General features: G+C 53.3%; 9 protein-coding genes across 9 annotated transcripts; 5 read left to right on the forward strand and 4 right to left on the reverse strand.

Moving 5' to 3' along the window:
* Window positions 1-432: 432 nt before the first annotated feature.
* P170DRAFT_479216 (2-oxo-4-hydroxy-4-carboxy-5-ureidoimidazoline decarboxylase) lies at window positions 433-1,026 on the forward strand (the record flags this gene model as incomplete). The annotated part of the gene is made up of 2 exons (XM_024853651.1): window positions 433-830; window positions 879-1,026. The coding sequence occupies 2 exons, from the start codon at window positions 433-435 to the stop codon at window positions 1,024-1,026; spliced, it is 546 nt and encodes a 181-aa protein (XP_024701607.1).
* Window positions 1,027-1,271: 245 nt separating this feature from the next.
* Window positions 1,272-2,014, forward strand: P170DRAFT_439911 (uncharacterized protein). The gene has a single exon (XM_024849945.1). It carries the CDS (start codon window positions 1,402-1,404, stop codon window positions 1,639-1,641), a length of 240 nt encoding a protein of 79 aa, XP_024701608.1. The 5' UTR covers window positions 1,272-1,401; the 3' UTR covers window positions 1,642-2,014.
* A 407-nt stretch (window positions 2,015-2,421) lies between these two features.
* On the forward strand, window positions 2,422-4,551 carry P170DRAFT_439912 (WD40 repeat domain-containing protein). The gene has a single exon (XM_024849946.1). It carries the CDS (start codon window positions 2,531-2,533, stop codon window positions 4,238-4,240), a length of 1,710 nt encoding a protein of 569 aa, XP_024701609.1. The 5' UTR covers window positions 2,422-2,530; the 3' UTR covers window positions 4,241-4,551.
* Window positions 4,552-4,742: 191 nt separating this feature from the next.
* P170DRAFT_415271 (dynamin family protein) lies at window positions 4,743-7,111 on the reverse strand (the record flags this gene model as incomplete). The annotated part of the gene is given in 5 exon segments (XM_024847057.1): window positions 4,743-6,050; window positions 6,103-6,173; window positions 6,484-6,631; window positions 6,682-6,985; window positions 7,005-7,111. 5 exon segments carry the CDS (start codon window positions 7,109-7,111, stop codon window positions 4,743-4,745), a joined length of 1,938 nt encoding a protein of 645 aa, XP_024701610.1.
* A 580-nt stretch (window positions 7,112-7,691) lies between these two features.
* Window positions 7,692-9,126, reverse strand: P170DRAFT_512833 (uncharacterized protein). Its single transcript, XM_024855029.1, has one exon. The coding sequence runs from the start codon at window positions 8,971-8,973 to the stop codon at window positions 7,750-7,752; it is 1,224 nt and encodes a 407-aa protein (XP_024701611.1). The 5' UTR covers window positions 8,974-9,126; the 3' UTR covers window positions 7,692-7,749.
* A 251-nt stretch (window positions 9,127-9,377) lies between these two features.
* On the forward strand, window positions 9,378-10,719 carry P170DRAFT_458375 (phosphoglycerate mutase-like protein). The gene is made up of 4 exons (XM_024851794.1): window positions 9,378-9,631; window positions 9,714-10,058; window positions 10,128-10,287; window positions 10,350-10,719. Exons 1-4 carry the CDS (start codon window positions 9,596-9,598, stop codon window positions 10,589-10,591), a joined length of 783 nt encoding a protein of 260 aa, XP_024701612.1. The 5' UTR covers window positions 9,378-9,595; the 3' UTR covers window positions 10,592-10,719.
* Window positions 10,720-11,759: 1,040 nt separating this feature from the next.
* On the forward strand, window positions 11,760-12,693 carry P170DRAFT_449784 (uncharacterized protein; the record flags this gene model as incomplete). The annotated part of the gene is made up of 2 exons (XM_024851069.1): window positions 11,760-12,151; window positions 12,207-12,693. 2 exons carry the CDS (start codon window positions 11,760-11,762, stop codon window positions 12,691-12,693), a joined length of 879 nt encoding a protein of 292 aa, XP_024701613.1.
* A 541-nt stretch (window positions 12,694-13,234) lies between these two features.
* P170DRAFT_390904 (flavin monoamine oxidase family protein) lies at window positions 13,235-14,709 on the reverse strand (the record flags this gene model as incomplete). Its single annotated transcript, XM_024845922.1, has 3 exons — window positions 13,235-13,974; window positions 14,036-14,336; window positions 14,392-14,709. Coding segments are annotated over 3 exons (1,359 nt in total), but the record flags the coding sequence as incomplete, so codon positions are not given.
* A 1,210-nt stretch (window positions 14,710-15,919) lies between these two features.
* P170DRAFT_479223 (uncharacterized protein) lies at window positions 15,920-19,163 on the reverse strand (the record flags this gene model as incomplete). The annotated part of the gene is made up of 3 exons (XM_024853652.1): window positions 15,920-16,756; window positions 16,836-18,057; window positions 18,184-19,163. 3 exons carry the CDS (start codon window positions 19,161-19,163, stop codon window positions 15,920-15,922), a joined length of 3,039 nt encoding a protein of 1,012 aa, XP_024701615.1.
* Between the last annotated feature and the right edge of the window lie 1,644 nt (window positions 19,164-20,807).

Raw genomic sequence — 20,807 nt, forward strand, 5'->3', positions numbered from 1 at the left:
CCCTCTCCCTGCGGCCCGAGAAGCGGGACCAGATGAACGATTGCAGAAGTGCAGAAGAAGTGCAGATGGAATTGAATTGCAGATTGAAGATTGAAGATGGAGGTTGAGCGACGTTCAGGGGTTCAGGCGAGGGGCGTTTCTGACTGGCTGTCGTCCCCACGTTTTTTTTTTTTTTTTTTTCTTTCTTTCTTTCTTTCTGTCACGGCGGAATGCACTTCCGGTTCTTCTCGTTGCATTACATCTTCTTTGGTTCATCTGCAATCCTCTAGACGCTTTCCAATCCTCTATTCTCTTCGCTACAATGTTTAGTAGACTGTAGGAGCTCTCCGCCCCTCGGCGACCCCCGATCTCCCGACCAGTATATATTCCATCTTCGTCTTCCCTTTCATCCTCCACTCTAGATCTCTCTTCTATCGATCCTCCATCGTAGCCATGTCCCTCCCCCCGTCCCATACCCTGCCCTCGCTGTCTCAGCCTGACCAGTTCCGCGTGCTGGACACGCTCTTCGAGTCCTCCGCCGATCTGCACGCCCTCATGGCCCCCGTCCTGGCCAGTGAGGCCTTCGCCTCGTATGCCCACCTCGTCGACGCCGTCGGGACTCGCCTGTCCGCCCTCGCCACCACCCACTCCCCCGCCGATCGAACCGTGCTGCTGGGCATCCTGGGGTCCCATCCGCGACTGGGACGTCCGCCGACCGTCGAGGCCGAGGCTCTGAGTGAGTTGAGCCGCCAGGAACAGGCGCAGTTGAACGCCGGCGCGCAGGATCTGGCCGAGCAGTTGGCGCGCTTGAACGCCGAGTACGAGCAGACCTTCCCGGGGCTGCGATTCGTGTAAGGCCCGGCGCTGGAGTCCTGCAAGTGCGACACTGACGCTGGTAGAACGTTTGTCAACGGGCGCAGTCGCCCCGAGATCATGGCGGAGATGCGGCGTCGCATCGATCGCGGACAGGCCGACCGCGAGATCGAGGCGACCATCCAGGCGATGTGTGAGATTGGCCAGGATCGGGCGCGGAAATTGGAGAAGTAGCATTTCGCATTTCGCATTTCGCATGTAGCATTTAGTACTCGAATCGTGGCGTGGAGACACGTGAAACCCTGGACCGGCGGAGTTGATGTCATTTCCCTGAGCCGATGATCCAATCCAATTTAATTCTTTCGCCCCTCTTCTCTCCTCTAGACCATCGTCTTCTCCCTCTTCTCCCTCTGCTTCTTCTTCCTCTTCTACATGCGCCGTCCTGCGCGTCGACTGGACCATGGCGGAGACGGAGAGTCCCCAGGCGTCCGTTCCTGCCATCGTCACCAGCCTGGCCATTCCGGAGAATGAGAATGTCCAAGACAGTCCGCAGTCCGCCAAACCGGGCTTCCTGCGCTCTTCGCAGTCCTTTCCCATCGGTCGGTGCTTATGACGCTTTACAGTCCCCCTCCTGCTGACCGACGATCAGGCTCGCTGCCCTCCGATCGGGCCTCTGCCTCCAGTGGCAATCCGCTCGACGCTCGTCGCAATTCTCGTCCCGTCAACGGCCGAACCTCCGTCTCCTCGCCCACCGTCTACGAGACCAGCGCCGACGCCAGCGCCATCGATCCCTTGTCCCAGGTATCTTCTCCGTCGATCCCGTTCTCACCGGGATCCCCGGGTCGCTGACAGACCGTCTAGCATATCATCAAGCGCACCAATACCCACAAGTCCATTCCCTTGAAACTCCTCGGCAGAGCCTCCTACGAGGCCGACCATCCCAGCCCCGTCGAACAGGGCCCAACCCGGCCAGATGTCGTGCCACCCCAGAAGCCCGCCAGAGAGAAGAAGTGAGTCGCCTGATAAACCCCCCTCCCCGCCGTTGCAACCGAGGCTGACGGCCTCTTCTCTCTCTCTCGCCCTCCCGCAGAAAAGGTGTCTCCTTCCTCAGCCGCATCATCGGCGGCAAGAAGAAGGGCCAATTCCTCGAGGACGAAGACGATGCCTCCGAACCGGATACTGCCCGCATGGAGGCCGACACCGCCGCTCAGCCGATCGGATTCTTTCCTCGATTCCCCCGTCCGCCCAAATACATCCGGGTCCGAGCCCATTACAAGAAGGAGAAGACCTTTAACCGCGTCTTCGTGGCGCAGGAGCTCGAAGGGGCCGACGACGACGACGTCGCCCTGTCGGACCGGGACGCGCCCGTCTCGACGACCGGCACGCTGATCGGCAAGACCGCCGGCAAGGCCGTGTGGGCGTTGGTCTTCTCCAATGACGGCCGTTACCTCGCGGCCGCCGGTCAGGATGGCAAGGTTCGCGTCTGGGCCGTCATCGCGTCGCCCGAGGATCGGCGGGAATCCGACCCCGAAGGCGACGGCGGCCTCGACGACGACGACGAGCCGCCCCCCTTGAAAGCGCCCGTGTTCAAGCCGAAGCCCGTCCAGGTGTACGAGGGTCACACCGGGAGTGTGTTGGATCTGAGCTGGAGCAAGGTAACGAGCCCCGCGCCCCCTGGGGAGAGAGAAGGTCGTATCCTAACCCCCGCCGTCAGAACAATTTCCTCCTCTCCTCGTCCATGGACAAGACCGTTCGATTGTGGCACGTCACCCGACCAGAGTGCCTCTGCTGCTTCCAGCACAGCGACTTCGTCACGTCGATCCAGTTCCACCCGCGCGACGACCGGTTCTTTCTGGCAGGCTCGCTCGACACCAAGCTGCGCCTGTGGAGCATTCCCGACAAGAGCGTGGCCTTCGTCGCCACGGCCCCGGACATGGTCACCTCGGTCGCCTTTACCCCGGACGGCCGCCACTCGATCGCCGGCTGCCTCAACGGCATGTGCAACGTCTACGAGACCGACGGCCTGAAGGCCGTCGCGCAGATCCACGTGCGCTCGGCGCGCGGCCGCAATGCCAAAGGCAGCAAGATCACCGGCATCGACGCCATGAGCGTCCCCGCAGGCGACCCCCACGGCGAGGTGAAGTTGCTGATCACCAGCAACGATTCGCGCATCCGCCTCTACAACTTCCGCGACCGCATCCTTGAGGCCAAGTTTCGCGGCAACGAGAACACCTGCAGCCAGATCCGCGCCTCGTTCAGCGACGACGGCCGCCACGTCATCTGCGGCAGCGAGGACCGCCGCGCCTACCTGTGGCCGACCGCTCCGTCGGAGAAGGCGTCGTCGGCCGACAAGCGCGCCGTCGAGGTTCTCGAGACGCAGTCGGCCATGGTGACGGCGGCCGTCATGGCGCCGGCCAAGGTCAAGCAGACCCTGGGCCTGTCGGAGGATCCGATCTACGACGTCTGCAACCCGCCGCCGGTGACGCTGGTCAACCAGGCCGAAGCTGCGCACAAAGACAAGGAGCAGCAGCATCAGCCCGCCCGTCGCTCCTCGGGCCTCGCCAGCCTGACCCGGGAATCCCCGACGTACCTGGCGCGGTCCAGCCATCCCGACGGCAACGTCATCGTCGTGGCCGATTATTCCGGCAAGATCAAGATCCTGCGGCAGGACTGCGCCTACCACAAACGCCGCTACGATAGCTGGGATACGCACTCCACCATCTCGCGCCGACTGTTGCGGCGCACCAACTCGGCGCGCCACAGCATCGCGTCGTCGATCGGGAAGGAGTCCGCGCACAAGACGCCGTCGGAGCGCATCATCGCCTGGCGCAATTCCGTCATCGGCCACCACCGCGAGGGCTCGCGGCAGGGCACGCGAACTCGCACGCCGTCTCCGCATCGCTTCGCCGACCGGTCGCGTCTGTCCAGCCCCCGACCCGGCGGCGCCGACTCGCGCTCGGGGTTCACCACCTCGCCGCCGCCCTCGGCCTATAAGTCCAGCATGGACCGCCGCACGTCCAGCTCCGTGGAAAGCGCCCGGTCGAGCGTCGATGCCCCCGCAGGGGCCGACGGCGCCTCGCGGCCGGACGAGCCGAAACCGCCCGCGTCCGCGGCGTCGGTGATTGCCCAGGGGCGGGACAAGGACAACCCCTTGTGGCTGCAGGGCGACCACAGTTATGCCTTCTACAACCGAATCGCCCACGACGCGTTGGCCGCGCAACAGCGACGGCCGCCGAGTCTGCTCAGCCCCAATCGACTCTCCGCGTCTCACCGCAAGATCAGCACGGCCAGTGCCCTGAGCAGTGACTATGGATCATCGCACGGGGAAGCCGAGGAGGGCGACGTCCTCCGATGCGATACCTGCCAGGGCACCAACTTCCGCGCCACCAAGGGGCGAAACGGAAAACAGAAATTGATTTGTGTGCGCTGTGCTCGGCCGATCAGCTGAATTTCAGAGCATGTGTCTGGACTGAAGATGTGGACTTCCCTTGATCTCTTCTCTCCTTATCCTCTTACCCCATTTCCCCTCCGTCCTTCCCCACTTTGTTCCTGTCTCATATCCATAATATTTTGGAGTTTGTGTATACTGTTTTTGGTTCCATGTTTCTATTCATGACGGCATTGGGATGTGTCCATACGCGTGGGGCTGTATGTAGCTGACGATGAACGGGTTGTAATTAGACATGTATAGTATGAATTGATGATTAGATGGTATGTCGAGAACAGAAAGCAAGTGGCGGCCACGTCAGAGGAAGAAATGTCGGAGCCTAGACGATCTACATCGCAGGTGCCTTGCGCTCCACCGTGTCTGGGCATTTACCATGGAATGTTCTACACGATCAATTTGACAGCCAAGGGAAAAACCAATCTACCAACCTACCTGATATTTTGGGAGAGATAAAAACTACTGTGTAAACCAAACAGGCTATATCAGAGCCCCAACAAGAAATTCAAACACCAGTCTGGTTTGCCAATTCCAAAGCCTTCCGCAGTCTGTCAGCACGAGTCTGTAGCTCGATTCTGAGACTGGATGTCGCGAAACTCTCACTCGCGATATCTGCCAGTTCACCGTCCGAAAGCTCGCCGATAAATTCGGGCGACAAAATCTTCACCGGCCCCTGAGGACCTAGCAGGTGGCGCTCCGTGACTTGGACAATGATGTTGTCGCAAAATCGCTTCAACGCCACCTTGTAGTAGGCCTTTAGAATGTCGTGGATATCATAAACGGCCTGGTCCTCGTTGCTAAGGTGAAGCTGAGTCACCGCATGGCTGATGTTGATATTCCAGCTATTCTGAATATCCAAGGATTCGAGCTTGGTTTTCACTCGCTCCTCTCGAATGGAGGACAGAGTTTCTGCCAAGTAATGATTCACAGTTTGCAAGATCCCCTCCCTTTCATCGGTTAGAATCTCCCCGAGATGTTTACGAGCATGTTCAAGAGCCAAACTTTGGCGTCCGTTGAGACGCGATCTCAGTCGTCTTCTCAGCTCGTCCTCGCTAATGAGACTATCGAAAATCTGGTCGTTGAATTCCTTGACAGCTCGGATGGCTTTCTCCAAGTAAGTGGAGGCAATCCTTCCCCATGGAGCAGACTGCTCACGGAACATACTTTCGAGGACGGCTGGGTTGACCGTCCCAGGGAGCTCCACGCCGCGCGAGTCTCGGTATAACGCACGGATCCAGTCATAAATGCTCTCGTCATCATCAGAAGACCGAAAATACTCCTCATCGACCTTATTGTTAACAGTCTGGAACGCCTTCGCATGTCCATTGCGATTCATCTCGTCGGCAAATTCTTCGTTGAGCTGGCGAACACGCAGTCGAAGCTTGAGCACGCTTCTAGGGGGCAGGCCTTGGGTATAATTCCCGGTCGACGCCTTCGTCACTTCAGCTTGGTATTTCGACGCAATGTGCATCAGGAACCTTCTCTGATCCGTTGGGGACTGTCGGGCCGGCCCTAACAACTCAATTTCGGTTTTGGTCTGCCGGGCCAGGTCTTCGATCTCCTTGACCATGGAAGGGAACTCTCCGCGAATATGATCATACAGCAGATTCCCCAGGAAGCCTCTGACCTTGTCAATGCCCACCCGGTCCTTATGAAGCTCGTTCCATGGTGCATTGGAGGCAAAGAACGTTTTCTCGTTCGTGTGGCGTTGCTCAATCGTAACCCCTTCCCGGATATCCTTTGTAGACCGGTTCTTCACCGCGAACCAGCCATGACGCAGCTTCTCGATCTCGTTTCGGGCAATTCGAAGGACCTATCATTTTTTATTAATATCAATTGCCAGCAGTCAGCACAAAAGAACTTACTCCTTCCTCGTCGCCTTGTTGCACTGTGTCAAATTTGGTGATGATTCCAACAGTTCGAGCACCGAGGGGGTCTGCCGCGCGTGCCATCGAGAACCTATTCAGTTAGCACCAGCAAAGGTCTTGTAAAGACACCCCAACATACACTTCCTGGTTCGCAAGATTATTTTTGGCATCCAGCACGGCGCTGAGTCTCAAGTCAGTTCGTCTGTCTTACACATCGGGCCCTGGTCATCTCATAGTATGATGGTCCGTTTATCGGTGATGTATGTCTGTATCAAGCCACGAATAATATCACGATCCTCTTTGGTTTGGTACTTTGTCGGATCTAAAATATTTAGCAGACATCGCTGACATACAGCAACTAAAGATGCTGGCACTGACTGTGAAAAAGTCCAGGGACATCGACAATGCTGAGATGCTGCTGGTTCGGCCCGGATAGTTCGATCTTCAAGATGTCGTCTGAGAATCGTTTCTCTAGGTTCTCTAGCTCTTTCGTGTTGGCACCAGGGAGTCCCATATTTTCCGCCGCCTAAGCTCATCAGTTATCGACTATGAAGTGGGGGTGGGATCTGCTCGAACTTCGTCAAAGATCTCTTTGAACTCCGCCGGCCCAAATGAATCCACCGCGAGGGTTCGCTCAAAGCTCTGCAGTCTTGCCTTTAGCTCGTCATCTGCTTGTGCTGTCGGACCAGGTATAATGGTGACTTTCACTTCTGCGTCGTTGGCTGGCACTCGTCGGAGAACTATCTGCGTGGCGAAGCGCGTGCAGAGATCGCTGTCGATGGGGAAGGACAGGCCGGTCAATCCTTCAAGGAGCGAGGATTTTCCACTTGACTGATCTCCGACAACAACGAGCTGCACGGCCGTCAGAGAAGGATTTGGACTGACAAAATGGCTCTTACCTGGGAAGGGAGACATTCTCGCTGACTCCAAGCTCACGTAGCTTATCGATGATTCCCAGAATCCGAACACGTCTTTCGTTGTCCAGACTCTGGACACCTGATAGCATCGAGGGTTGCTTCTTCTCCATTTCTGCTAGAGAGACTTGTCCTGCAGAAGACGGAGTGCTGTCTGATGCGGGGATCGATACTTTTCAGTCATCTGGTACGCAAAGGATTGTTTCACATACCTGTAGTCTGTATGTGAGATGGGATCTTTGGAGATACCGAGTCTACCAGCAGCGTTGCTTCTTCTTGCTTGCCACTAGAGAACATAAAAGGGCTAGATAACGGAGTCAGGTAAGCTATGCGTCTCCGCATTCTGAGGGGTTGTGGAAAGGGTGTAGGGAAGCCGAATCTTTATAGGAAGCTCAAAAAGCATACCAGCATTCACTCATCGTGAAGAAGCGACAACTTCCAGCATCTGCAATTGGAATACTTTGTATGATTGGATAGCAATTGAGACATGGCTGTCCTCTAGCTCTCTCATAGGTGGTGCGATGCAGCGGAGACTTATCATCCTGCATTCACTGCCCCTGACAAGGCAGCAGCCAGTTTCTCCTCCCTCCCTCCTTCACCTTACCATTTCTGCTATCGCCTTTCCTAAAAGAATCCTGAGGGTGAGACAATATGTTGTCAGAAGAAAACGCTCTGGTTCTATCAATATATGCATCAGAGAAACTACTATATACATGCACAAGACAAATCGTCACCTCACAACGTCATAATTGGGAGGCTCGGCTGATTCTTCATATTTCGGCAGATTACTGGCAGGGAAAGTGGCGCATGCGACGTCGTTCCTGGAAGCAAACTCAAGAATCGGAAGTGCAAAGAACGCAACAAAAGATTTCGTTCGAGGTCGGCGATCCACCAGCCTCCCTGTGGCCTGGTCAAAAGTGTCCTCACCGGTGACCATGTCCAGTCTCAGTTGGTGCTTGACCGTGAGTCCGGCAGCTTCTTCGCAGTTTTCCAACTCATCTGTCGCGTCTGCACTCCGGGGTATGATGACTTCGAATGGAATCACGATCCGATCTCCCTTCTCTGTCGCCCCTGATAAACAATTCATTGCCTTCCAATTCCCCGTCCGCCTTCCTTCGCACAGTTGACGCGCGTGTTGACTCTGACGGTGAATCCCAGCATCCCCGTTGTCCTCTTGACTCGAGAGATATGGCCCCTTGATCGTCTCTTCAACTCTCCACTTGAGCTCTTTTATTACCACATGTTTAACCTCCGTTTTTCTCACCCCCTGCGTAACGGTTCGATAGGCGGCTAGCTCCACAGAGTAGGCGCCCTTGAGGCTGGGGTCCAAAGACTCTTGTGGCGTGATTCGCAGCTCGGTCGTGAAATTTTCGCCGGAAAAGCCTCGCAGCTGGCATAAAGTTTCGGCCTGTTGTGGGACGAGGCGCCGTTGGATTCGAATCGGCCGTATCGTATCTATCAACTTTCTAGAGGCCGAGCTAACCGTAGCTTTGATCGCGTAGGAGATGTTCCCCAGCATAGTCTCTGTCGTTGCTGGGAGGCTGATGGGAAGCGGGATCGCAAAGGTGAATTTCAAGGTCGTGGTACCGTAGTCTTGATTGTGCTCGATCTTTTCCGGCGCGTGCCAGAGATTACACTGCATAAGGGTCTTTACATTGGCACATACCGCGGGCTCACATGGATGATGGGGTTGCTTTCGAAACGAGCGTCTTCGTAGGAGCCTCTGAAGCAGGATATCATTCTTGTCGGGAAATGAGGCGGGCTGCTGTTTCTTGAGTCCCACGGCTCGAGTGAGCCCGATGTTGACCGTGTAGTCATCCGGGGACTGGGCGCTTGGAGTTGGTACTGTGATGGCCACCGACCCTACTATCGGGGGAGCGTAACATTCTCCATGGCCCTCCACCAGGATCAAGTGAGTATCCGGAGCTGTCAACTGCACGTCGAGTATTCCCATGGTGTTCGAATTTCGGAGACCAGGCCGGTTGGGGACGGAGCATATGCAAGATCGCGCATGGGGTGAAATCCGTGGAGGATCGGCTGAGCTGGAGGAGGGCTAGAGTCAGAGATATTTACAAGAACGGACGAATATCGCATCATGGCGTGTAGGTTGCGTGTAGGTTGTGTGCGAGTGCAAACTGGAGAGGGCATCTGAAGGCTCGCCGCCAAGCGCCCGAAGAGGAAGCCAAGCCGGGGGATTAAGCTTCGCAAGTGGGGCCCCTGCGGTTATCCGAGAGATGATTCGCTGCCGGCCGGAGAGGACCCACTATCTGCTGTTTACCGCGAGGGCCAGCAACCTCAGGCCACCCCAGTAGTGCCGCGGAGTCTGACTGGACTCTTCCACCGCGATCGACTGGTCGGGTCAGGGCAAGGGGTCATCAGAGTGGACTCGTGGGCTGCCAAATGCTCCAATCTCAATATGTGTTCTTTTTCACCGTAAAACCATCTCTCCTGCTCCGACCTGCATACTATCGAACCAAGTATCACCACCTACAGGTAGACTAGAATATATCTACAGAACCATCGTGCTGCCTATAATCGCACTGATCAACCGAAGTATCAAATCAAGACCAAACGACATGCCCCCGATCATCCATCTAGTTCGACACGCCGAGGTTCGCCCACCCCCATCCCGTTATGCCCCTGGACTGGACTCCTCCGGTCTACCTCCCGGCGTCCCTTTATAACTGCATCCAGGGCTTACATAACCTCGGTCATGCCTACTGGGCCTTAATCGACCCGCTCCTAACAGAGAATGGCCGGGACCAGTGCCTGCGACTGCGGCGAGAATTTCCCAGCCATGACAACGTCGAGCTGGTCGTTGCCTCGCCTCTATCTCGCGCCATTTTCACTGCCGTCGAGGGGTTTCAACCGACATTTGATCGGATCCCTGCACGGCAGTTGGTGCTCTTACCGGATCTGCAGGAGATCAGCGATTTCCCCTGCGATGTTGGGACTGAAGTGGAAGAACTTAAGGCTAGAGTCCGAGACTTGAAGGTCCCTATTGACTGGAGCTTTGTTCACGAGGGCTGGACCAGCAAGGTGAGCATCCCTGGCAAGTATGCTGCATGCTGCCAATCAGTCAGATCTACGTTTTTGATACATCAATAGAGTGGACGTTATAAACCTGTCACGGAGATCATTGAGGATCGGGCTCGAGATATCCGGTGCTGGTTGAGCAAAAGACCAGAGAAGGAAATTGCGGTGGTCACTCACGGTGCTTTCTTGCATTTCTTGACTGAGGACTGGGAGGACAGTTATACACACGAGGGTCCGTGACTTGATGCGACGGGCGCCTGAAAGATTTGGCTGACCGGAATCGCATCAAAACAGGGACCGGGTGGACCAATGCCGAGTACAGGACATTTACAACTAAGCCAAAAGAGAGCAGTGGCATGGATGATGCCTCCCTCATTGAGACGGTCGAGTCTCGTCGCCGACGAGGCAAAACGGACCCTGTACCGGCTGCGAAGGAGCAGGCGCAATTATATGTTAGGGCTCTGCGCGAGTGGGAGAGACAGGGATATTTGCTCAGTGCAGAGGACAGATATGGAGTGTCCAGCACCAATCTCTAGATTTGTGGTGCGACAGTTGGGGTTCGGGCGTACTTCAAGCATGCAGCTTTGATCGGGTGATGGTGGATCGATGTGTAGATCGATGCTACCGTGGAGAATTCAATCGAATCAGGGTAATTCCCCAAAATAGAAATGCCATTTGTATGTGTGATCGAGACCTTTCGATATTACGCAATCACTCACGGAGAGATGTGGAATCTTCTGGCGATGCGATGGCCCTGCGATTAGTCATGTGGCCATCGGATCCTTAGCCGATGCCATTTCGCGAGAATTGGCAGGCCGAGAGAATTGCCTTCATATCTGCCGGCGTCCTCGGCTGAAACAGATCGATTTCAAGAACATAAATCCCCGAGGATCCCCAAGACTTCTCCAGACCACTTACTAGTATCCATGGATATGCGATAACCGGCTCCGGCAGCCGACCCGCATGATCGGGAGCTTCCCCGGACTTGCATTCTCCCCGCCGATCTGATATCGGCTCAACATTCGCCGCGTCCTCAACCTCCAAGTTGGCCACGCTTCGTCTTCCCCACAACATGCCCCGTCAAAAACGTCCTCACGTCCCGAAAGTGAAAGGTGCGTATGCCCTGCACGGGTGGCATGTCTTAAGGTCGGGCTTCTGACCCCTGCGAATAGGTTGCTACGAATGCTCGCAGCGACGGATCAACTGCGATCGCAGCGAACCGCAGTGTACCAAGTGTATATCCAAAGGGATTATATGCAGTGGATTTGGCATTCGCTACCGATTTCGTGAAGAAGTCAGCGCGCGAGGGAGGATTAGACCTCGAGATGACCTAGCTGATGGACGGTACGAGGGTGTTCTGTCGTAAGACTCCTGGATCCAGGCTCACAAATGAAGATATAGCAAGGTACCAGCGCAGTCCCTGGGCAGTCCGAAAGTATCTCTCGCGGCGTCATCCAACGCGCCGACGGATCTTCACACCTTTCCCACGCCTCTCGGCACAAATGTCGAGCTAACAAGACAACGCTCTACGGACATCCCTGCTGCTATCCACATCGACGATGTGTTCCCTCTTGTGGTCGGTCTGGACTTGGTGGAGCCACGGAGTGAATTCCTTCTCACGTACTGTAAGCTCTCACAATCCGCGTGTGCTTAAAGCAACGGCCGATAATAACCGCCTAAGTCTCGAACTATATCGCGCCTCAAATGGTGCCAATGGATGACAGCTACAATGGATGGCGATGTTTTATTCTCCCCTTTGCCTGCGCCGACGGGATGGTCATGGATGCCGTGTCCGCCGTGTCCGCCTTTCATATTTGTGAAAAGGGTGGCCGCCACCGCGATCACCGACCCGATAAATTTTATGCCAAGGTCATCTCAGGACTACGAAGCAGGAGTACCCTAAAAGAATGTGACCTGGAAACAAGACAGTCCGTGTTCCTTGCGATCATAGTCTTGTTGGTGGGTGTCATGGTCAACGGATCCTCCGACTTTCCGATCCTGTTCTACATGTTGCAGTCTGCGCTTGAGGCTGTCGGCGGGGAAAGCGGGCTTGGAGATGGAGAATTGACAAGGTTTCTGATGCGCCAGATCCGCAAGTGAGTGGTCGTCTAATTTCTCGTGTCTAAAATGCTCTCCACTAACCCTCACAAGAATGCGAGTCTACGCAGCACCATTACTCAGCCAGGAAGCCGGGGTACAGACAATCCTGTCCTCGGCCCAGAAAAGCTTTGATTGCTTGTACTTCAATTCAGGTCTGCATCCAGATCACTCGTCAACATTCGATCTCATTGTCGGCCTCCGACAGCAAGCCTATGACATATACCTACAGCGGGCCATGCTGGGACGCCGGAATATACGGCATGTGGACCGCATCGGACGCTTCATAGATACACTGCAGTCACTTCCAGATACGGCTCCGGGCCAGCATACCCTTATCTGGCCATCATTTATTGCGGCTTCGGAAAGCTGCCTGCCCGAGCACCAACTCTTCTTCAAGCAATTCCTCGAGAAACAGTACCTTTTGAACGGTTTTTCCAATATCCTGAAAGCTCTCACCTTGCTGGAACGAATATGGGCTTCAGAAAACAGCGATTCATGGCCCTCCTTGCTCCCAGAGTCTCGAGTATTTGTTATGTAGGCTCTGTTAGCTGGAGTCTGCATTCTGGGGGCTTGAGCATAGCATGCTCATTTTACTTACCAGAACCAGCAATGTAGGGCCCTTTTCATAAGGAATTGACGATTCGAAGGTGGCTGTCAGGCTATCAATTTTTTTTCCCACGTCTCCGGAAGCTGATCCACTCATTAGCATCGCAATAGAGTATAGATCGCACAGGCAATAAGACATTTTTCATAGTGTCAATGAATCGATCCCTTGAAATGACCTTTCAGTGGTCTTTCCATTGCCCTGTAGGTGTTCAAGTCGTACAAGTGAATAGTCAAACCGGCTCACAGCCCCATTTTTACAGAATCTTGCTTCCGGGGACTACATATACGCGACCTGTGACCGTTTATCTTCGCCCATCACTCCAAATCCACCCAACGGCTACTACTACCTAACCCCACGGGTGATGGAGTTTGATCCAGAACTTTCCAATATTCATACTTTCATCAAATTTGGTCAATCACATACCAACATACCTACACCGAGAACAAAACCCCTAGAGACTCGGTCTGATTGCTTGCTTCAAAGACTCGACAACCTCCCATCCCCCCTCCTCGCCCGAGCATAAGGCGCCTTCCATGTAGCCCTTCCACTCACGGGCATACTCTGTGCCCACGAAGTGCAGGTTTCCTGCGGGCCTGCCGTAAACTGCCGCATACTCTGTGAGATGCCCTAAGGCTGTGATTGGCACCAAGGCGCCCCGACTAAACTCTTCAAATTTCCAGATTTGCTCGAAAATCTCGATCGGCCGGTACAATTCCGATTCTCGATCCGTATCAAAGATTTTTGCAAGCTGGTGCAGGACGGCGGCCCGTCGCTCATGGGGAGGTAGCTTGGTCCACTCCAGGCCTTGATCGCCTTGCACAAAGCAGGTCAGCGCAAACAAGCGTTTCTCGGTCACGCTGGTATCGCGTCCGAGCGTGAGCGGCCCTCCATTATAGCTCATGAAAAATCCATTATATCCCAACTCCTTCCACCATGGCTTGTCATAGCACACGATCACCTTGTTATAATTTCCCAAGCATGTGGCTTGGCTGACGGTTTGCACTGCAGATGGTAGGGCCGGCGAGATATTCAGCTCCCGATACATGGTGCTCGGAATGGAGAGGATGCATTTCCTCCCCACAAACACTCTGCCCCTTGCGGCAGTCACACTGATATGTGTTTTGTGATCCTCGATACTGATTACCGGCGAGTCAAGGTGGATCTGGCTGGTGCCAATTAAGCGCGCTAGACCATGTGCAATGGACTGTGCTCCTGCGTGTAAAGTGAGCCCTCGTCGGAAGATACAATGGAGAATTGGCTACGCTGCACAAACCCTCATGGAAGCGGAGATAATTGCCGCCCGTTTCGTCGTCAGCACGGACAGCCAAAAGGCCCGTGTTTCGTCGACAGTAGTCGATGAAGAACGCGGCCGACTGCTGCGTCGACTCGACCCCGTGCATCGCCTTAGACCACAAGTTGACCATCTGAATGGTTTTGGGCAGCGCCCCCAGGTTCCGGACGTACTGATCCAGAGTGAGCTTGTCGTCATCGCCTCGTGGCAGACCCGACTTCAACGTTTCTGCCTGGACGTAGTCCCGGATATACTCGAGGTTTCTTTTCTCTTCGGGGGAGAACTATCATCTCTGTGAGCTAAAGATACTACCCAGGTTTGTCTCCATGGCCACTCACATCAGGGGTGATGCCAAAAGGATATTCGAGTCGGTCATTTTCGTTCAGCTGCATCACAGCACGACCCGTCAGAGACTGCGCTTGCGCTGCTAGACCGAACTGTTTGGCGTAAGACCAAATCCGACGCTGCTTCTTGTCATTCACCCAGGCCGCTCCCAGATCGGCCACTCCCCGACCAGATGCCAGAGGGACACTCCATACTTTGCCGCCGACGCGATTGCGGGCCTCGACGACCGCCACCGACAGCCCGGACTGTTGCGCCGTATACGCGGCCTGTAAACCGCTGAGACCGGCGTCAATAACAATGACGTCAAACATATTAGTTGCTATAGTTTGTCGCCGAATAATGAAAGCGACCGGAGCCTAGTTGATGATTGACTGTAGTGGGATGATACCGCATGTTCTTATATCGTTGAGACCAAGAGAATGCAGCTGTCAACTCCTCGCATTGTTGGCCACGGTTTTGCCATATCCAGACATGTGGTGCGGTCCCAAATGCCATTTGATAGGTCAGGTCGTGGCTCTCATAAAAGTTTCCTTTTTCGGCAAAGTGGAAGCCGTTGCGTTTCGTGCGGAGCAATTGGAAGGAACTTATCTCCCTCTCTGTGCCTTTCAATCGATGGCAATCCCTATTCGGTTTGCTCGAGGCACCAAGAACATGTACAAGCAACCGACAATCGCACAGTCCATCTGTGATCAGTCCTCGGGAAAATGCCCTTACATCCCTTCAGTTGACCAACGTTCTGCCACCTGACAAGGATGAACCTACCCAGTGTTGTCTGATTCTGGAATGTAATGTGAGCGCCTCGTCGGCCAGCTCTGTTTGCATGAGTTCTATGAGGCATTCATTTGGCTCGCTTGCTTTCTGTTGGAACCTCAATCAATCCCGCTCGACCCCAGAGAAATGCAAGCATCTCAATACAAGCAATTTCTTTCATTTCCCTGAGTAGCCACGTCATTTTCCTATCTGGAAAACAGGCATCAAGTACCTGATTAGTATGCCAGCTCTTCTTTTGGGCTGGAAGTCAAATAAAAGTAGTTAAAATATCCGAGACACCAAGAGATTCATCTAATCTGGAGGCGTCTGGCTGTTGACAAATGCAAGGCTCAATTTATGGATGCTGCTCCGGGTTTCTAGACTGATATAGACGGTGGCGCTCGAGTAGGTTTCTCTTGACCCTGTCGATCAACCGATTGCTCTTACTATGGGAATAATGATTAAGCTAAAAGAAGGGCCTATCACGCTTCTAATAAACGTCTTCATCCAACTTTGTTTCATTCGTCATCTGCATGTTAAATAAATATCCTTTTCTTATCTACTCTCTTTTTGCTTTATGTTTGGTCCCTTTCTTTCGGTTGAATAAATGTCGTCTGTTCGGACTAGAGAGCACAACGCAATGATACCATTTAATTCCTGGTCCAAATAAAAAGAAACATTCAAAATAAACGCAATAGAGCATCGAACACAAGTTCAGATCTAGCTAAAGTCACATCATACATCATTGACAACCGGCGAAAGGTTCGACCGTCACAGTCCCATAGCCCGAAAAGAACCGCGCAGAGTCGTCTCCAAGTCACTCGCCGGAGTCACCCCTTCAACTGTCCTGTGGTTGTGTCCGCCCACGGCTGCACCGCATTCCGGACAAGATGCTGTCTCCATGGCGCCGCCACACTCTCCGATGGTGAACGGATGTCCATTGCGACAATAATACCAATGCCCGGTGCCTCGGAACTCTGTATCCATGGCCTTAATAATCACCATTCGCTCCTCGTTAGTCACTGCGGCATAGCAGGTCGAGCCTCGAAGCATTTTCTCGGCGCCGTCAATTTCATCCATCATTCCACGGGTTTGCCCGGGGTGTTCGGCTAATACCTCCCTGGCCTTAAGGATTGCGTTTTTCCCTTCCTGATGATGGCATTCCGCGATATCTGGAGTGGTGGAATTGGAGCGTTCGAAGGCACGGAGTTGCGCGAGAAAAACATAGCCCTCGACTTGTTGCAGTGGTCGATTTGAAACGACTGCGCTGTCAATCAAATCTTTGAACTCACGTCGAAGTCTTCCGAGGTCCACTTCAGTCGTGATGGGGCCGCAGCTAGAGCGCGAATTCTCCTTGATCGAGAAAAAGTCGGAGAACAATGCGATATCCAGACGAATGCTCAGAGCCGTGGCTAAAATGACTCCCTTGCTTAGGAGCACACCGTCATCAATTACAAATTCGGTCGTCAAGCCTCTGCGGCGTTTGGCGTTTTCCACCATGTCACGCACTCGCTGGAACGGCTGCTCTTGCGGCTTAACCTGGTTGTAATACTGATTCAGGCGACCCCGGAGAGTTATAATTGCCTTCCACCGCTTGGGGTCGTATCCCTTCACAGCTTGGCTCATTGTGGCAACTTGAACATTCCGCGAACCCTTTATCTCCACACGAGAAGGCCCGAAGTCGTACTTCGTCGCGAGTATTGTCAAAATCTGACTTGGCCTTTGTATGTGACGAGGTGATTTGAATGGCTCGCTGCATCATGTCGTCCAGGATCTCTTCTTTCCATCGTCGGAGCAGTTCTTGCCGTTCTTTCTTGGGCAGTTCAAATATTTTGTCGCGTCTTTCGCCGTTTGCAAAAATGTTGTCGTCGCGCTTGAAGTCTGAACGAGCCCAGCGATCAAGCAGCGCCCCGGGATCATTGGTATTCGCCATTTGAAACCCATCGTCGTCTCTCCCAAACAACTGGTTGTAATAATGTCCATGTTGGTTGCGTAGATGTGTAACGATACGAGCTGACGTGATATGTTTGTTCATTTCAAGTGCAGCAAAGTCTTTTTTGCACTCCTCAAGCTGCTTAAGAAGACTCCACTGAGTCTCCTTCTCCAACTTCGTTTTCTCCTCGCCACTGGCAATATGGTTAATGTTGACTGACCGAAGTCGGTCCGATTTGGACTGTGACCCAATACGAATGATCTTTGAAGTCACACTTCTATCAAGAAGAACCTCCAGTAGTTGGTCCAGCGCGTGGTTGGTATAGGTGACGCAGACTATAGGCCCAAGATCTGTCTTACCATGTCGTTTGTTGGCCAGCAGAACCCGGATAAGGGCAACTCCTGTATAGCTTTTGCCGGTCCCTGGGGGGCCTTGAATGAGACCTACCCTACGCTGGAGGCTGTTAACAAGAGCGACTGCCTGAGTTTTGTCGAGCGAAAAGTTTTCCTCTAGTCGTTCAATATTGACAGCTCCAGAACAGCCCACATAAAAGTCGGTGTTGTCATTCATCAAACAGCGCAGGTTGAAAGCAAAGCCAGGCTTCAGGGAGTAAATCGGAGGAGTGACGTCTTTTTGACCAAGCCCATCTTTGCCTGTCGGAAGAAGTAGGTCCGCGAAGGGAAAAATATTTCTTCCTTTCATAGTTTGAAGCGCCCTGAGCGTCGATTCGAACGCGGGCAATAGCACGCCGGGGAATTCCAAGATCGAAAACCGAGGGCGGTCCCGCTGGATATTGTTCAGAATGGCCTGCATTTCCGAAGGCTTGTTATCCACGAGTGCTAGCACGGTCGAGGCACTCTGCGCGTTTATCCAAAGAGATGATAGCTCCTGTTGTTTGCTTTTGGGTATCTGCTTGTCCTTGGTCCCCGTTTGTTTGGATTGTTGCGTCTCTGCCACGGTGCAGAAGACCAGAAACCTTCCAGGAAGGACCAGACACACAAGAGCGCCAGGCAGAAAACGTTTAGAAAGAATCTACTAGTCCTCTCGCTCCTTCAAGGACATCACAGCCACGCTCCGTGGTTGTGGGAATGAGACTTCAAACTGAAAACCCGACGGCTTTTCCAGGCGGAGTGCGCCGAAAGACGCGGCGTGATAGACAAGGGTTCTTGCCTGGTTTTTACGGGGAGCTTCAGCTCGTGAGCCACGGATCTCATGGTGAACAGCATCACGCAGTTGTCCCACCGCATCTTCTCTTAACAGGCGAAAGTTCCTATCCAGCAATCCGTCGATCCCCCCAACATGCCACTGTGCTGGGTCAAGGACTGGAAGATACTCAGTGCGACTGCTTGTTATTTCCTGGAAGCTTGGCATGATGCGAATTTTGGAGAAGTCTTGGTGGTCATTATTGTGTCGCCCGCCAGGTGGTTCGCGTGGGATGACGAAGGAAAGCTCGGAGCTTTTTCTGAGTTGATTCGGCAGCTTGGTCGAAGCAGTGAGCAGTCCTTTCCCGATTTCCAGTCGACGGAGAAGACGCTCGAGATAGACACGCGCCACGTGGAGAAAGTTCGTCAGATGTCCATTGTTCAGTGTGATGAAAAGATCGTCAAACCGCTTTGCGAGATGCTTGAGAGGCTCTTGAACCAGCGCCCTCGAATTGAGGTCAACAATCCGCGAGAAAACCAAAAGCGAGGCTTCCAGCCGCGATGCAGTGGCTTCGTCATGATCACTGGCACTTAAGGCATCACACGTGTAGTTTAGGAAATGAGCGGCTCTTCTTCCGTCAATCCCGTAAAGAAAGTTGTAGATGGTTCCCACTGTCTGCTCTAAGACTAACGAGGAAAGAACCTTGGGGTGAGCGACTGTCTCTAGGAAGGGAAGGATTTGGTCTTCGAGGAGCTTCTTCTTCCCTGCCGCAGGCATTTGCTCGAAGTCCTTTTCTAGAAGTTCGCGAAGACAACGGAGGCCCTCTTCTTTTGCGAGGCATTGTATCACATTCTGCAAGACACCAGCTTCAATTTCAATGAGGCGACGTGCCTCTTGGGAAAAAAATGACGCCTTAGAGCCCAGGGGCTTATCATGCATGAATCCAACGGGGATGCAATCTCTCCATCGACGAAATTCTCTCTCTGAATTCGAGGTCACGCGAGGATTGTGGGTCTTTGGCTTCGCATTCCCATCATTCGCTCTATCAGGCTGGTCGTTCGGAGCAGGGGTGTGCAAAAATTTGCAGTTTCGAAATTTGCAGTTTCGAAATTTGCAGCTTCCTGTCCTGGCGAAAGCTCGACATATCCTAGTAGTTATCTTAGACTGAGGGTGCACAGGGAGAGACGCAAAAGTACTGACCGTTGGCGCGCCATGACTTATCACTTTTCCATTGAATACGGAATTATTCAAGCAATATCGGTACGATGGTTTGCCTGTTTATTGTCGCCTATTCGGCTTCGAGACAAATTATTGTCAGGCGAAGTGGGAAATGCTGGGTAAGGAAAGCAGGCTGTGCCAAGAAAATGTGAAGAGAGCTGGAAAAATCAAAGAGAGGAAAGATCAGGTCATGTATCATATGTGATGCAAAGGCCACAGTAGTGATCAAAATAATGGAAATTTCTTTCAAATGAAGTGAATGAGATGTGTGCTTTTCTGCTTGAGTCTGTAGGTCTTGAATGGGTTGGCGGATGGTGAAAATGTAGGCGAGGCATTGGGGAGAGAAATCAGAAAAGAGAATCCAGTGATCAGCTTCTGTGGGCCAAATAAAGCAACCCTCAGCGCAAGTGACAGAAACCAAGTGAATAAAAGCCCCTCGGCCAGTCGAAAAGTTGGCCTAGTTCCAGGTTTTGCTTGCAAATTCTGTGACCGGATCTTGATATGCGCACTATACCCCATAAGGTCCACAGACTGTCTTGATGACAGGGTGTATGCAATCAATAAGTGAATGATCTGTTATGAGAGTACTAGATGGTGAGGATATCAGGCTCGCGATGTACTAATGCCATCTTGCCATGAACAGATGCACGGGTCAAAAGGAAAGAAGAAGCAGACGAGCACAACGGGCACCCTAGAGCCAATCATTTGAGTTGCCTATCCATGACCCATCATGGAAGCGTGGGCTGTAATTGAGGACACTCATGTGCCTATCATACTGTGACTGATACCATGTTGGTCTGAATAATAAATCCCGAGTAGCCAGCTGTGCCAGTCCCCGTCCATCCAACCACCAAGGTGCCAAATAGGAGTCCTTCCACGAGTCTCATACCACCCTGGGATATACCTAAGGCATACTCCGGCGTAAATTTACTGCTCGAATATCGAGACCGGCCGAGAAAACCGTGCCTAAATTCAATGAACTGGATGCGGATTGCAGGCAGATCAGCATCTACCCTTAAATAGTGATGTGCCGCGGATTTTTACCATGACGCCACCAATTGATCTTGTAGAGTTGCGGCTGCAAATCGAGAATCTTTCTAGTTAGTGCCTAGTGGACGGATCTATCGATGTTGCTCAGTTTCAGGACACTCGTAGTCGATCCACCACGATGTGCAAAAGGCATCCATGTGGCTGGACTAAGCTTTCCTGTACAGAGACTTATAGCCGTAGCACAAGGACCACAGCACGCAGGACCAAAGGATCCTTTGTAGCCACGCCAGGTCCTTCAAGCAGCAGACCAACCACCAAGCCTACTCGGACATTGTGCATGGTTGGCAGGGTTCACGATTGAAAGGTTGATTTACA

This window comes from Aspergillus steynii (genome assembly GCF_002849105.1).
Source record: "Aspergillus steynii IBT 23096 chromosome Unknown P170scaffold_7, whole genome shotgun sequence".
Taxonomy (NCBI): domain Eukaryota; kingdom Fungi; phylum Ascomycota; class Eurotiomycetes; order Eurotiales; family Aspergillaceae; genus Aspergillus; species Aspergillus steynii.

Coding starts and splice junctions, on each gene's coding strand:
- P170DRAFT_439911 (XM_024849945.1), top strand. CDS start 1,402: ATGACGCTTTACAGTCCCCCTCCTGCTGACCGACGATCAGGCTCGCTG.
- P170DRAFT_439912 (XM_024849946.1), top strand. CDS start 2,531: ATGGACAAGACCGTTCGATTGTGGCACGTCACCCGACCAGAGTGCCTC.
- P170DRAFT_512833 (XM_024855029.1), bottom strand. CDS start 8,973: ATGGGAATACTCGACGTGCAGTTGACAGCTCCGGATACTCACTTGATC.
- P170DRAFT_458375 (XM_024851794.1), top strand. CDS start 9,596: ATGCCCCCGATCATCCATCTAGTTCGACACGCCGAG. Junction 10,059..10,127: donor ACGAGGGCTGGACCAGCAAG/GTGAGCATCCCT, acceptor ATACATCAATAG/AGTGGACGTTATAAACCTGT. Junction 10,288..10,349: donor GGACAGTTATACACACGAGG/GTCCGTGACTTG, acceptor GCATCAAAACAG/GGACCGGGTGGACCAATGCC.